The sequence below is a fragment of the Megalops cyprinoides genome, chromosome 9 (assembly GCF_013368585.1).
Source record: "Megalops cyprinoides isolate fMegCyp1 chromosome 9, fMegCyp1.pri, whole genome shotgun sequence".
NCBI lineage: Eukaryota > Metazoa > Chordata > Actinopteri > Elopiformes > Megalopidae > Megalops > Megalops cyprinoides.
Genome location: NC_050591.1, coordinates 23,513,761 through 23,530,188, shown reverse-complemented (window position 1 = coordinate 23,530,188; position 16,428 = coordinate 23,513,761). Strand labels below are relative to the sequence as shown.

The 16,428-nt window shown below is 44.7% G+C and overlaps 2 protein-coding genes across 2 annotated transcripts; one reads left to right on the top strand and one right to left on the bottom strand.

The window, feature by feature from the left end:
* Positions 1-918: 918 nt before the first annotated feature.
* LOC118783001 (protein IWS1 homolog) lies at positions 919-10,551 on the top strand. The gene is given in 17 exon segments (XM_036536650.1): positions 919-1,151; positions 1,685-1,773; positions 2,491-2,965; positions 3,321-3,383; positions 3,488-3,686; positions 4,802-4,859; positions 4,978-5,090; positions 5,184-5,334; positions 5,459-5,541; positions 5,669-5,798; positions 5,978-6,095; positions 6,739-6,830; positions 6,832-6,851; positions 7,125-7,181; positions 8,013-8,069; positions 8,672-8,783; positions 10,323-10,551. Coding segments are annotated over 17 exon segments (1,986 nt in total). The 5' UTR covers positions 919-1,108; the 3' UTR covers positions 10,449-10,551.
* A 978-nt stretch (positions 10,552-11,529) lies between these two features.
* On the bottom strand, positions 11,530-16,263 carry LOC118783002 (coagulation factor VII). Its single transcript, XM_036536651.1, has 9 exons — positions 16,182-16,263; positions 15,642-15,732; positions 15,370-15,533; positions 14,557-14,581; positions 13,904-14,017; positions 13,588-13,722; positions 13,053-13,360; positions 12,648-12,762; positions 11,530-12,376 (listed from the first exon to the last, which is right to left on the bottom strand). The coding sequence occupies exons 2-9, from the start codon at positions 15,709-15,711 to the stop codon at positions 11,814-11,816; spliced, it is 1,494 nt and encodes a 497-aa protein (XP_036392544.1). The 5' UTR covers positions 15,712-15,732; positions 16,182-16,263; the 3' UTR covers positions 11,530-11,813.
* Positions 16,264-16,428: the final 165 nt, after the last annotated feature.

Here is a 16,428-nt window from a genome sequence, read left to right as displayed (position 1 = left end):
AGAAACCACGTTGTTGATGAATGTTAGTTTCTCTAAAACTTGGAATTGTTTCATCCAGCTGTGTGATTAGATAAAATGTAAGCTATGTAAGTTTCCCTGTGTAAGGGTGTTGGTTAAGCAAACAAAATAATTTAACTTCTTGTCTTAAATGTTTTTCTTTTTCAATAATATCTTATTTACAGGTATAAAGTACTGCAATAGGCACAAAAACGCCTCCAGTCATGTCTACCTATTCATTACAGAGTAAACACTATGACTGAGAAGCACCGAGGAGGATTTTGCCTTGCATAAAATGAGCATATTCTGACCACGTTTTAATTGTGCGGCAAGGTGATATCCTAGAAGAATTTTCATTGTTTCTCCGTGAACATTTGAAGACTCATTAAGAGAAACTAATGCACGTTACATTTTTATAAAGAGGCTAGGTGGTTACTTTAACTCATTGGTACACCTTTAAAAGAAATTATTAATGTGAAGCGCACAAGCATGCTAAAGGACATCAGCTGAACCGTGGTAGAAATTATTAAGGAGACACTAGAGGTAAATTTCACTCTGACAGAGCACTACTCGGAAACTTCTAAATGCATGGGATAACTGAGACCAAACTCATTGGCCATAGATTTCCTTTAGACTACCAAAAATGATGAGCAAAAATAGCCTCAACGGTCTGCTCTTGGCATAATTTTTGATATTTAATGCAAGAAGACTGACAAATAACAATAACAGGACCTTAAGATCTGTGTGTCAGGCCACTATACCCAGCAGCGTAAAAATCAACAAACGTTTCTCAACGTCTCTTCTGACACACCGGTCTAGCACCGAGGGGCCAAGTTTAAGGTTGGTCACGCTTACGTCATTCAAAACGCGACCAAAACGGCACGCATGCGTAGTAATGACGATCAATAAGACACCATTTTGGATAGACTACCTATGCCGAAAACAGACTGGTCTGTTTGTTGCGTCGGGAGTCTAGTTCATCATCTTTTCAGCAAAGAGGGAACGAAATACATTCTGTGATTCTGTCGTAATTAGTGATTCTAGAGATTTCATTAGGGAAACTAGCTATCTAGCAAGCAAGCTAGATAGCTGAGTCTCAAAATATACAGCCATGGACGGGGAGGAGGACGAATTCTTTTCCGGAAACCACTCGGGTAACCATTGTTTGTAGTTAGTTAGATATCACGCTGGGAGCTAGTTGGCTATCAAATATCAGGCAACTAACTAGTTATCTGCCCTGTCATTTCCACTGAATTCTGTCGAAAGGTGACAGTGCACGGCATGACCATTTCATCCTCAAGTAGTTGTGAGCTAGATTTGAGATAACGTAACGTCGAATTTGGTAGCTAGCTAGCTAGCTTGCTAGTTATGGATGCGGTGTAGCGCGGGTAACCGACTAGCTAGGAATACAAAATTCTCAAATCATTGCAGTCTAATCCTATTCTATTATCGTTACTTCCATTAGGAGTCAGTGGTACACGTTGCTTAGCTAACTGGAGTTTTAAAAAATCAGTTGTTGGATATAAATAGGATTTTGACTGTCACACAAATTAAGTGGATAGACTGCTGGCTAGCTGGTTTACGGGCTTTGGATTTTCGTTTACTGAAAAAGTAAATATGTTAGATGGCATCAGTATAAGCCTATATCTTAGGTGTGCTAATATTACGAGGTTTCGTGTGTTTGCAGATGACGGCGGTGGCACCCCGGTACAGGACGAAAATGCTCCAGCATCTGATGGGGAAGAGGAGGCTAGAAGCGAAGCTCAGCACTCCGAGGTGCGCGTGTTTTTCCACTGTCCCGAATGCAACTGGGTTCTGTCTCTAGGGAGAGTGAAGTGTTCTCTGTGTATTATGCAGCATAGCTGCCAGATGTCGTGTCATCTGCATATCAGCAAAAACCGACGGCATTCTTCTGGATAGCCTTTATGGGGTTATATGTAACGGGAGAAAAGCTGATGCACAATAATAAAACTTTGTAGAACTACAATACTCATTCTGGTGGGATCAGGTAATATTGACGGTCCTACTGAAATCTGGTTTAGAAATGTTTAGAACCGCTGCTAAACCAGCTGGACGGTATATGTAGAGTATATGTAGTCTGTCGATGAGAAGTTAAGTGTCGAGTATCTGTTGTTTCAAATGGCTCGCTTCATTTGAATATTGTCAACATGGAAACATAGCTTTAATCAAAAAACACAAGTGTATTTACAGTTTTCACAAGAGAGCTGTATGTCCTGTGATCTGGGAGAAATCCTGATTGGAGCTTTTCAACAGCTGTTTGCAAAACATTGAGTGAAAAGTTACCTGAATAAGTAAAGCTTGGGTGGGGGAGAGGCATCCATCCAACATCCAGACAATGGTGGGGAAAATCAAAGGTTTGCTGGTGTTTAACCCTAGGTGTGAAAACTTTGAAATGGAAATGTAAGCACATCTTGCTGGAATAGGCCACTTGTTGCCCTGATGTTCTGTTTGTTTCATTTGACTGTTGCACAGGAAGGGGCGAGCGATGGTGAGGGAGAGGCTCGAGCGGGGCAGGCCAACGGCATCGGTAGTGCCTCCGAGAACGAAGACGCTGCTGCCGCGGGAGACAGCGACTCAGAAAAAGATGGCGGGCGCGACAGCGACTCGGAGCAGGAAGCTCCAAAACCCGCGGACAGCGATGCAGAGGAGGACGGAGCACCCAAGAACAGGGGGAGCACCTCTGAGAACGAGGAACAGCCCAAACCTCACAGAGGACACTCTGACGCGGGCAGTGACTCTGAGAACGAGGCGCCCAAACACAGGAGACAGATAGAATCGGACGAGGAGGAGGGCGAGCAGGAGAAAGACCAGGGCAACTGGAAGGGAGTGATGCACTCTGACAGCGAGGAGGAGGGAGGCCCAGCGCAGCCTGCGGGCAGTGACCAGGAGCAGGAGAGCGGGAAGCGCCAGCAGCTGGACGATAGTGATGAAGACGAGGATAAACCAGGTACCAACCAGGGCGAGTGTGTCACTGAGCAAGGCCAGGCTGTCATGGGGATAGTTCCAAAGTCAGGAAGGGCTGTCTGACGCTGAACCTGTCTGGCAGTGATGGTTGGAAGCCACTTAAAAACAGTAAGATTGAAGCAAATACAGTGCTGCTTCAGGTGCCACCCAGGGTGTTTCAAGTGTAAAGTAACTGCTACTTTCTGTTACTAATTGGGTATTGCAGCATGATTGAGAAATGTGTCCATGTTCATGCTGAAAGCCCTGCTCAGAGTAAGCAGAAAGAACAAGGTAATGGTCTTGGTCAGTGCCTGGTCAGTTTGGGAGAGGTACTCAAGATAACCTGTTTGCCATTTCAGTGAAGAGGAAGAAGGCTATTGTCTCAGACAGTGAGGATGAGGATGACAAGGAGGAAAAACCAGGTAAGTTGTGGTGCGTCCAGCACCTGCCCGCTGTAAAGGATCAAATGGGCTGCGTGACGATGAAGCCAGCAGTTTTTGTGTATGACAGACCTCCTCTTCCTCAGTGACAAAGAAGAGCCGTGCTCTGGCAGAAAACTCGGACAGCGATGCTGCCTCTGATTCTCCTGACAAATCAATGGCTGCCAAACTACGGGAGTTAGGGTCAGACAGCGAGGAAGAGGAGGACAGAAGGAAGGACGAAGGAGGGAAGAAGGATGAAAAGAACTTGTTTGGCAGTGACAGCGACTCTGATGATGAAGAGGAGTAAGTCTACCATTCTTTTGGTCTTTCTACCTCTTTTGACATCTGGTAGTCTCTAAATATTTCACTGTATTATTAAATTCAATATTTGATTAAACATATGAGATTATACCTATTCTATTTTAAGAATAGGTAGATAAGGAAAATTTTATGAGGTAGCAAAAAAAACTGTGACCTGTACTTTTTTCCCAGTGTGGTTTTTGCTGCATACTTAAAGGCATTTATATCCTCAATGGAAGATAATACAATCCAGTATTATTTCAGTAAGAAAGAAACAAGTGGTTTGTCTGTGGAGTTTAAAGTTTAAAGAGTATCTTTTGAATAAGCTGCTTTTGCTGAGTTGCATAGTGTCACCATTGGGGGGATCTTGAGGGGGGCTCCTCTTGTCTTTGGGGGTTTTCGAGTACCTCCGTGGTCAATGAGTTCACCTTGAATGCGGGCTGAGCTCTTTGGCTGTGTCCACATTGCAAGAAGAAGCAGTGTTTGGCATTACGTGTATCAGAGAATAGCACATGCTTCTCTGCATGCTCCCACACTGTTGGTGGGGGGTGTGGTGATGATCAACATCTGCATGATACAATTGTGCATTCCAAATTGGGAGGAAAAGGGGGAAAAGGTATTGGACATTCCAGATTTAAAAAATTATCAGTTGTTATTACTGAAGATAAAACATAATGATAGTAATGTGGTTTTACACATTCACACATACTTCAACTGCCTTTTATCTAAACTGTTGACCTGAAGCATATGAAAGAATGGAAAAAAGGATTAAAAACAGGCTAAAAGGAAGTCCACAAACCCCTTCAAGCTAATGTAATGTAAGCAATATAGACATGTTTAGAACTACTTGTAAGGAAAAGTAAAAAGGTAACATCATAAATGAGAAGTGTGCTCTGTACTTCTAAAACTTGCATCTCCCTGCCAGCCTTATTCAGTGCCTCAATACTGTCCTGATATTTTTTCGTATTTGATTGATTTGATTGATCGTATTTGATTGAAGTCTTAAATTAGATACTAGTAAAGGGGTGCAGGCCTCAGAAGGTTGGACTCCTATGGATCAGAGAGAATGAACCTGCCTGACTACACTCACTGATACTTGGGCTTCATGTTTACCGCAGGAAGATGATTGCAGATATATTCGGCGAGTCCGGAGATGAGGAGGAGGAAGAGTTCACGGTGTGTATGATTAGCCTTCTCTCTGGGACTCCGTGCAGAGCTGAGCTCAGGTCTACAGCACCCGAACGATGGGGTGAGCTCTCCTTTAAGGCATTCGAATCTGCCTTCCATTCTACAGGGTTTCAATCAGGAAGACCTGGAAGGAGAGAAGAGCCAATCAGAGGCCTCCAACAAGAAGGCCATCGCGGAGGAATCGGACTCGGACGATGACTTGGAAAGGGGAGGAAAAGAGTGAGTGTCCCTGTGCTGGGCAACCCTCAGCTGAGTCACGAGCACACTCGGTGTCAGCGTGCGGGGATGTCTCAATCTGTGCTTCTCCTTCAGTCCCAGTTTCATGTCAGACTTCGATGTGATGCTGGCGCGGAAGAAGGCCCAGAGCGGGAGGCGGCGACGGAACCGTGATGGCGGAACCTTCATCAGCGATGCGGATGACGTGGTCAGTGCTATGATCACCAAGATGACCGAGGCAGCAGAGGTGAGTCCCACGTGACCGCAATCTGGCAACCATTTTCACCCGCTGTTCTTATGTTCCGCAGTGTTTGCAATTAATACACTGTAATATATGAGACCCCTTACCCTAACACTGATTGTGTTTGCAGGAGGACAGAACGCTGAACAGTCAGAAGAAGCCGGCATTGAAAAAGCTGACACTTCTGCCTACTGTTGTCATGCACCTGAAGAAGTGAGACCTTTTCCTTTACCCTGTCCTTGTCCGCATTACAACCCTCCACACACACATACTTCTCTCCACCCTGATAACCGCCTCCCCCACTCAGTCCCACTCACCTGTACGTGTCTGTGTGTTGCAGGCAGGATCTGAAGGAGACATTTATAGACAGCGGAGTGATGACGGCCATAAAAGAGTGGATCAGCCCTCTGCCGGACAAGAGTCTCCCAGCCCTCAAGATCCGCGAGGAGCTCCTCAGGATTCTACAGGAGGTGAGTCTCTGGGTTAGACGGAAAGGGAAGTGCAGCATATCGGGTGGTGGGTTTCAGAATGAAGGCAGATTCCAGATTAGAAGGTTACTGGATGAGGGAGGGATCATGGGATATATGACATGATGATCTGTGTAGGGGTTCTAGGGTGCAGATGTAACGCTTCCTTGCTGTTCCTACAGTTGCCCAGTGTGAGCCAGGAGACCCTGAAGCACAGTGGCATCGGACGGGCCGTCATGTTCCTGTACAAACACCCCAAAGAATCCCGCAGCAACAAAGATCTCGCCCTCAAACTCATCAGTAAGGCTCAGCAAACTTTGTTTACCCATGAGCTCATTGCCCCCATCTCATTGTGTAGGTTGCCATAGGCCTCGTAAGATGATGCAGTGGGTTATTATATTGTCAGTATAACTTATGACCCAGCCTTTCAGGACAGTGCAGTGTCTTCTCATTGCTTTGCTTTGAATAATTAGGTCACTGGTAGCAGAACAAGTGAGTGGTGTTTGTTGGAAAAAGAAAAAAAAAATCATCATTGTTCTGCACTGTTCCTGATGGTCGAGTGCCCACAGGCTGTGTTCTGAATCAACTGACCTGACCTACTCTTCCATTTGGGACAGGTTGGGTTGGGTTGCATATGTGTTTTATACCAGTCATCATAATATTTCACAATTTTCTGCAGGCTTTATTACATCAGGCAAAGGAGTGTGTTAAATGTGACAAATATTCATTAGGCATAGTGTGGGGGTGTGTTTATTTGCCCCAGAAAGACAGTATCTTGGCAAAATCAGATGCCACAGTGTGTAAAATCCATGTTTGAAAACATCACCTTCCTTCAACCTGAGGGGTGAAGTTTGACAGGTGTTCCAGTTTTCCTGTGAAGCATCGCCCTTGCTGTCTGCTGATCGGTCTGTTTGTAGATGATTGGCGTGTGTTGTGTCTGTAGATGAATGGTCGCGGCCCATCTTCGGCTTGACCTCCAACTACAAGGGCATGACCCGAGAGGAGCGACAACAGAGAGACCTGGACCAGCAGATGCCCCCCCCGCCGCCGACTAAGGTACCCCATCCCCCCCCAACCCTCACACGAATGTGAACATGCACGCACTTTGCTGATCTTCACACATCTCCATCTCTACAGCTTCCATTTCCCTCCATTATCTGATGCTCATCAGTTTGTTACATTATGAGTGGACATTTTTCTTTATTCTTCCTAACTTTATTTCAACCAGTATTCATCTGACTGGTTCTGTCTGTCACTCCTCCACCCTGTGGAATCCCTCTCTCCCTCTCTCCTTGTCCCGGTGATCTGTGCCCCTCTCCCCCCTCAAAGCGAGCAGCCCAAGGTGGAGAGGTCAGAGGAGCCCGACGTCTTCTCCCCTCCCACCAGGTTTAGTGTGACCGCATGACAGCTGCTCCACCAGCCTGTGTTACACACGCTTCAGTGCGGCAGGGTCACTCTGCCTGTCCTTGAGTGGTTGTGTCAGTTACCATCTCTCTCCTTTTCTACTCCTCTCTTCCTCTGTGTGTCGGGTGCCATCTCTCCCTTCCTCCCTCCCTCCCTCTCTCTCTGTCTGTCTCACTCCTTCTCTCTTTGTCTCACTCTCTGTAATGTTCCATCTCTCCCTCTGTCTCTCTCTATAGAATGGATAGTGTTACAGTACATGACAGTGCATCAGTGTTTGAGTTCAGGACTCCAGTGTGTTTTATATTCTAACATTCTCCCCCTCTCTCCTATGTGTGAGATAAGACTTTGCTGTGATTTGTCTGAAAGAATGGGTAATTTTCCAGTTAAGGGTGCAGACTTGCAATCAACCCCCCACCCTGTACCCCCATATTTAACGTCTAACCTCAAACATCTGACCTTTTAATGCTACTGTTCCTGTATTTCATTCCCTGTGTCTCCCTATGGAGATGACTGAAGTGTCACACAAACTCCAGAGAGTGTGTGTGTGTGTGTGTGTGTGTGTGTATGTGCGCGCAGATTAGATATATTGCATTTTTTGTGTGGAATGTAAAAGATGCATATCATATACATTGGAGAACCATTTTTTCCCTTGCTCTAACTTGGTGCGCTTTAGGGTAAGTTTGTGAGCATGTGTGTGTGTGAATTTGTGATGGTGTGTGAGCATGCTCCTCCCACGGCTGTGCGCTGTTGCTCCGTGTGGAGAGGGTAACCCCAGTGTGGCCGGATTCTAACTGAGGTGTGTTCCCCGCACAGCTCCGGAGGGCAGACCCCACGCAGAGACCTGGAGAAGGTGCTGACGGGGGAGGAGAAGTGAGTACTGCCGCAGGGGCCCTGATTCTCCCATCATGGCCCAGTCACCCTGCAAAACGACCTTCAGAAACAGAATTCCCATGGCTACATATTGTGTGTTATGCTGGTAAATGTAATGTTTAGCAGTAAAGGAACACTGTTCGGCCTTCAACCAGTAAAAAAGGGAGAGGAGGTGTGTATCGCCGTTAAATTTTGAAGTTACATTACGATACATTAATTTAGCATGCACACTTATTCAGAGTGATTTCCAGCACAAAAGAACAGAGTTGTATTCATTCATGTTGAATGAGCAACAATGCCAGACCAGTGAGTATGAGCATAACACTATTCAAACTCTGCCACAAGTTAACTTGTGCAACCTGACTAGACGAGGGAAGCAAAGTGTACTACCACACATCAGTCACTAGATCACAGAGTCCAAAACACGTGGCATTACTACATGTAAAGTTACCACTTAGTGTCTCTCTGTAAGTGGTGTTGTCTTGTAACATTATAAAATTTAGGGGTGTTTAGGTCGCTAAGGTCCGCTAAGGTCATTGTCTGCGACTCATAGCCTGACCGCTTGTCTGTCAGCGTGAGGTTAACACCTCTGTCCTTCTCAGGGCACTCCGCCCCGGCGACCCCGGGTTCTGCGCCCGTGCCAGGGTGCCCATGCCATCCAACAAGGACTATGTGGTTCGGCCCAAGTGGAATGTGGACGTGGAGACTAACAGGGTGAGTTTGTGATGGCAGCTTTTCTGGGTTCCTTCCTGTCTGCATCAGCAGCAGGACCAGCCTTCCTTCCTCTGATATTATTTCAACGATATTAATCTAGCAGTTTAATGCTTTTTTTCTTCTGTCATTTAAAAAAAAAAAAAGATCCTCAGTGGGGTGTTGTACATTGAGAAGGTTGTACAGTGCACTACACTTAGGCTATCTTGTAGGTTCACCTTTTGCTGTTCATTATTGTAGTTGTTAAATTTCACTCCGTACATTACTCCAACATCAACTTTACGTAGTAAAGGTTTTGGCTGCTGATGTATGACCAAAAAGTAGGTACACTGCAAGTAAAAACCTTAACTTTGTCTTATGGATTAGGGTAAGTGTTTGGTTACTGACCACAGCTGGCTGGTCATGGATCATGCAGAAGAGTAGTTTCCCTCTACAGGAGTCCTCTTAGAAAGCCGCCATTTGTCAGAGACATGGCCAGCTAAGCTCTGATTGGTTCCGATAGAGCTGCTGGAAGAAGGGGATAAGCCGATTGGAGAAGCACAAACGGCGCTTTGCAGAGCAGAGAAAGCTGCGCAGGGTGCAAGGCGCCGTGAAGATCAGTGTGGAGGGCAACCGCATGCCCCTGTAGGCCCTACGCCCGCTGGGGCTGTAAGTGCCACCAGCATGCCCCTGTAGTGCTCCTGGGCGCCCCCCACTGCTGACACACCGGTACTGACACGCTGAGTGCCTGAAATGTGTCTACCACTAACCTGGATTTTCAGTGGTGCTGTGAGTGTAAAACTGGCATGAAGTGAAGCAGACACCTACACATACAGCACAAGGAATGCTGTGATACACATGTTGTGTAGATACGCAGAAGAGAACCTGACACTGAGAGACATGCAGATTTAGCAGTAATGGCTTCTATGCACAGATGCCTTTAGTGTCTGGTGCTTTGTTCACTTAGACCAAGATTCTCATGTAGTTGCTCACTTTGGCTGCTTGTGTAAGTTTGGCTTTTTGCAGGTCCATGACAGCATGATGAGTGTTTGCAACCAATCAGTGCTGTGAAGTTATTTAAAAGTTGCCTTTCATAGTGTTGTAGCAGGTATCTGAGACACTGTGAAATGTTTCCAGTGCAAGTTTGGAACCAAGTTTCACTGAATTTTGAAGATGTTGGCTCTTTTGTGCTTCAGGGTGACTTTCAAAAACAGTACTCTGCTGTCTCTGTTCTGACAAGTGATTTTTCTTCACTTTTTTGTATTTTTTTAATGTACTTAAAAATTCCCATTCTCAGTCTTTAGGTTTGCTTTATTTTTAGAGAAATGCTTTCTGGCCATTGGTTTGCCTCATTTATTGCATTTTATAACAAGCAAAGCTTTGAAAATGGTCATTGAATCATGTCAAATATTTTTGGTGAATTTTGTAAAATTTCTCTCAAACTTGAGTGCTGAAACTCTGAACTCAGCCTAACGTGCATGTCTATGTGAAATTATGTAGTATGTGTATGTTGTGCTACAGTATCAGGGTGCACCTCTCTGAAAGTCTCTCTCCCGGTTCCAGGGTCCAATGAAGAAGGGCCTGTCTCGGGTGGACAAGCAGATGCGACGCTTTGCTGACATCAGGCGGCTGACAAAAACTGGCCACGCCGTCAAGATCAGTGTGGAGGGGAACCGCATGCCACTCTGATTTTAAAGTGTTTTTTTTTTTTGTTTGTTTAGTTTTTTTATCTTATCTACATAGTTTCCAATGCCCACCACCCCACCCCATCCCACCCCCACACCTGACCCTATTCTGACCCAGTGGTCCAGTCTGGTGAATAATAATGTTTAGCTTCTCCAAGTTGAAGCCTGAAATTCTGTATTTTTTTGGTCTCCAGTTGGAAAAGCTGATGTTCATTTTGGTTTTCTGATAAAGATGTACAGAAATAAAAGTTCCCTGTTTGTCTCCACTGTCATAATAAAGGGTTTTCTGAGTTTTATTTCTGTCATATTTCACATGGGAGTGTGATATATCTCTGTGAGTGTATATTTATATTAGGTGTGTATTTATGCATATGTTTGTGCAGACGGTTAACCATGAGCACGGGCAGATCAGTTTCGTTTAGTTGACAGTTGAATTCATAACTGTTCACACAGGTACTGGCTCAGAGGCAAGTGTTTATGAAACTTTTTCCAAGTCAAAATACCTCAACCATTGAACATTTGAACATGGGACAGGTGGTAGCTTTTATGCTTCAGCTTTAGCAAGAACCACAGAAAGCTGATTCAAGATGATACATGGTCACTCCAGTTACATTCAGCACTCTGTAGGTGCACACAGCCAGTCCAGTTGCTGAGTGAAATGAAAAATATTTCTTTAGCACAGTTGATGTCTGTAACAATACAGGTGATTCAGTGTAAGGAGTATCCTGGTTCAACTTTTTTATATATGACATCACTTACTACTATCTAGATGCGGTTTTTGATTTTGGTTTCAATTATATGTTAACCATTCCTTTAAACAAGACTGCAATGTCCCTGATGTTTAGATTTTTTTAAAATCTCTTATTTTGTGGGCTGTGATGGCTTTCAAATATCATGACTTGTACTTGGATTCAAGTGTATTTTAGCAAAATAAAATCTTGGACAGTACTTTTGTGCTGACTTTATTTCAAAACAATGGCATTGCAGAGCAAAATACTATTATTAATGCTATGAATTTGTAAAAAAAAAAAAAAAAATTGAGCAAAAAAAAATCCAGCCTATGTTTTGCATGTTAAATAAAACTATAGTATTATGTGTTATGTGTATGTCATATTTGTAAAAATGTTTTCAATGCCTTTAGTATTTATAGTTGTTTTCTTTCCAAACTGCTAAATTTCTTGAGAAAATACAGCATACACTACAAAATTACATTTAATATTTCTGCTTCATCCCCAAATGGGCAGTCCCTCTGACAAAATCCCTGCAGCACCACTTTTGCATTTTGATTCTGAAGGTCAGTATAGAGACTGCAGTATTAAGAGAGAGATAAGATTGTGGAGACTGGTGTTTCCACAGTGGCCCCTGGTGCTCAGGTCTGGATGTTCTGGCTCTCCTTCAGTATTGTATCTTGTATCCAATGCAGGTAGTTGCTCACCCGGGTGTAGAAGCCGTATTTGCCATGGGCAGCGCACTCTTCACCCCAACTGACCACCCCGGTGAGGTACCAGATCCCACGGTAGTTAGCCACGTAGGGGCCGCCACTGTCGCCGCTGCAGGCGTCTCGGTCTTTCTCCTGGTAGCCAGCGCAGAACATGTTGTCTGTGACAACCTGCTCAGTGGACCGGATGCAATTCTGATGATCCACCATTGGGAGTGCTACCTTGCGCAAGAAACGGGAGGACCTGCCCAGGTACTTCATGGCACCCCAGCCAGTCACCATGCCTAAAGTGCCGTCTCTGTAGAGTAGCTGTGCCAGGTGGGGGTTGGGCAGGCACGCAGGCGTAGCGTAGGGCCCCAGCTGCACCTCCTCAGCCAGGTGGATGAGTGCAATGTCGCTGTCGAAGGTGAAGGCGTGGAAGTGAGGGTGCAGTATCACAGCTTTCACCTGGATCTGCTGCTCATCCTGATCTCGCCGCATCTTGTCATAGTCCCCTGGCCGCAGAAACAGACAGATGATGCTCTTAAGCTCCTCACATGGCAATTACAAACTCACTCACATATTTGTACATTCTCCCTAGCTGTTCTCCTGCTAGTCAGGAGCCCGAATATCCATCAGAATCCGTCTTACAGTGACACATAGGCCTATACTATCAGGATTGTATAAACTGTTGTATAAACTATAGAATCAAATGGAGAATGTCTGCAAAGGAATGTCTGAAGGTAGTAAGCATCCTACGGTGTCACGGTGGACTAGGCCTCTCACCAATGGTCACGTGGTCAGGGGTCTCCCCAAAACAGTGAGCTGCACTAATAACCCAGCGTGGGGCGATCAGCGTGCCCCCACAGAACCCGTAACCATTCTTCCTGCGAATCAGGACCTGCAGGGAGAGACAGGAAGAGAGGACAACTCACCATACGCTACTCAATCATTTTTGCAGATCAATTATGTAACTGGCATGCAGTAAGTGGTAGTAGATTTGGATCTAAATAATATTGTTGCTGGTTCCTTACATCCCTCATGTTGGGACTAATTCAGTTTGCAGCTGAGATGAGCTGAAAGGACTGCACAAAAAGTGTACTGGTGATCAAAATGCTTTTCAGTACAAACAATGCATGATTATTTTTTAAAATGGAGTCGTTTTTCCCCTTCATAAATTTTGTATCATACCTGCCATGGACTGCCACCCTGTCTCTCCAGAAAACCTCCAACGATGCGTGTATCACTATCAGCCCCCTCCTGGAACTCGTCTAATAGGTCATCTGTATGGTTACCCCCATGGTGGGTAGAATTGTCTCCTTTGTAAGTTGAGTTGCCTCCCTTGAAGGTGGAGTTTCCCTCCTTGAGGGTGGAGTTTCCCCCCAGGTGGGAGAAGTTGTGGGGACTTGGGGTAAAATCCAAGGTTTCATTACTGAGGAGCTCATCCAGAAGGGAGCGGAATCCAGTCTGCTGGTACGTCTTCCCACAGGGGAATGGCACTTGGGTCACCACATAGTTAAGCAAAGATCACCACGGTTATCACGTAATTAAGGAGACGTCAGCATGACAATAGCACACCACTATGCACACCATACAGAAACAGGTGGCTTCATTTAGAAACATCCTGGAACCCTAAGTCATTCTTCAGTTCTTTAGAACCTAGAGCAAGCTTGTGTCAGCTTCAAGAACAGCTAAACCTTATGCTTGTCATTATCACGGCAGCTACCTGCTTCCTCACACGTCCTGCCATCCTGCTGCAACCGGTACCCCTCTGCGCAGCTGCACTGCACTCCATTGGTGTGCCCCCTGCTGGTGCAGTACTGCAGGCAGCCGCCATTCTTGTACTCACACTCAAACACCTCTGAAAAGCATACATAGATCAAAGGAGTGATGGCATTTTTATGTGACGGCACATGTTGTCAGGGTTACGTGATTATAGGGGTACAGGGACATATGACTTTACAGGGGGGACAGGATCATGTGACTGTGTAGCTTGTGCAGCAACAGGACAGGGTCACATGACCAAGCAGGTAAGGCCTCACCTATCTCGCAGAGTTTTCCATCATAGCGGGGAGGGCAGAGGCACACGAAATCACCCCGGTCTATGGAACAGAGTCCTCCATTCACACAGGGGTTGTACCTACAAGGGTTTAGATCTGACCCACACAAAGAGCTCCAGTCACACATTGCATCTCTTAGCTCTCAAACAATCTCACATTTTATTCCTCATTTTAATAGGGCAATTTGCATTCTTGCACTCATCAAATAATATTACATTCCTGTACCTCTCAGCAAGTCATATCCAAATATTCCAACAGTTCTCCTTCAACCATACACATATGTTTAGTCTTTTTTTTGTGTAAAGTGGAGATGTAGGGATTTCTGGTCTTCATCCAAATTTAGCTAATTGTTTTGCAGTTAGCCAGGAGGAACCATGCACCTAATGCATAACTTACCGGCTGTGGGATCATCAGTATTGCAACTCATAAAATAAAATAATACATCCCCATTTTCTTTATTGATATCTTAGTTCATAATGTTTTTATGTTATGCATATTGATGGACACATTGCTCAAAATCTGTGAGTTAGAAGAAGCTTTACAGATTAATTTAGAGACAAACTTGGATGCATAGATCGTGCAACAGGGTCCTGAAATAATCGGCATTAGATATTATCTCAGAGAAAAATACTCACTTTTGTATCTATACCAAAATTCCATCTGCAAAGATAAAAAAAGAGAAATACAATGTTCAAGAAAACAAGAATGGGAATCACAGAGGAAGGAACATTGTGATAAACACTTTCAACATTTCAGTAAATACCGGAGTCAAACCAAACAGGTTTAAAACACATATCATAAATTATGCAAACAAATTTTTCGACAATGCTTTAAATGAGGAATGTTAATAAGGAGTCAAGCTTCGGATTCAGCTCTCCAGAATATTGTCCATCAACTAAGGGTGTATGAGAGGATGGAATGACAAAAACAACTAAAGATATTACAATTGATCGCTGAGGGCCATTGCTGAGAAGGACACAAAATAAATGTGTAAACTAAAATTGCACACCGGTCCTATTGCATTTCAAATATGAGAAATATTGAGTCTGCTGCTCTTTTCAGATTAGTTGTAATGCCTACGTTTACAGAGATGTGAAACCTCAAAGTACTGAGTTATTGTGTATTAATGAGTGAGTCTTGTCAAAATGCCAGTGCTTGTGTCAATTTGGTTAACGATGACTGGCAACCCCTTCCATCTTGAGTCCCATTCCAAATTTGGCCTCACCACAAAGAAAGCTATTGATAGCCACAAGCAACATTTCCAATCACAGTTTGCAGCTGTCTTGATTGATTCTTGCCAAATTCGGAAAATGAGCATGAGCAAATGTCTATAAAACATGAAGCTATTTGGGGTTTCTAAAGGCTCTATAATTCTATTCCTCGGAGTGTTTAATTCAAGCAAGCAGAATAATGTACAGTAGTGGTGTAGACTGGGCAGGGAGTGGTACCGTCTTCTCCTTGGTCTGGAATATCTCGGCAGCCTCCTCCTGGGAGCAGACCTCCTCGTAACACTCACGCTCCAGGTTCCCGGGCAACATCTCCTCCAAGAAGGAGTTGGCTCTCGGCTTTCGAGCCCTCAGGATCTGAGTTGCCTCTCTTGGCTCCAAAAATACTGGGGTCACAAACACAGCGCTCCCATTATTGAATGCGACTGTTTACACTTACATATTCACAATCACACAGATATTGCACTTTCTTCACACTTTTGGGAATATCTCACCTGTAGTCACCGGTGCTGAGACAGAGACCAGGAAAATAGCTACGAGGGTCCCACATCCAGTGAGAGACATCCTGCACTCTGAGCTGTAGAGCTGTGGGCAGAGCAGAGCCCTGTTCACTGTTCAGCACAGCAAGGGAACAGTCAAGACTGCCATAAAGGAAGAGCACAGTGTTCACTTCCTCACAGAGGAAGAGAATAGTGTTCCCTCTGCCACAGAGGAAGAGTGTAGTATTCACCCTGCCAGAGGGGAATAGAGCAGTGTTGTCTTTGTTGTAGGGAAAGGGAGGACCGTTCCTTCTGCTAGAGAGGAGGTGTAGACAGCCACGTCTGTCTTTCTATGTCATAAACGCTAATTGGTGCACCGGGCCAAATGTCAAAAACAGCGCTACCGCAATGTCAACAGGAAAACAAACTTAAGATTTTGTAGGAGCTGCGCAAATGTAAATCGAAAAGGTCCCCTATGCCGTGAAAGGTGCTAAAGCAAAACAGATTGTAACGTTGCTATCACTGTAAAATAAGAATGAAATAAACATTTCTTACCACTTCGTGCTGGTTTCTGAAATGGAGGATTTGTCTGTGTTCCCTAGTTGACCTTCGACAGAATTTTAAATATTGACACTGGAATGGAGGAACGTCACCACAAAAGAACAACCATGTGCTAATCCTGGTAAACATGCTGAGGTAAGAAGGGGGTCTATTTTAGGATTTTGTGAAGGTACTAGGTTTGACTCTACTCTTGCAGGTGATCCTCTCATAAATTTATTTTTTTTCTTGAACTTATCAGCTG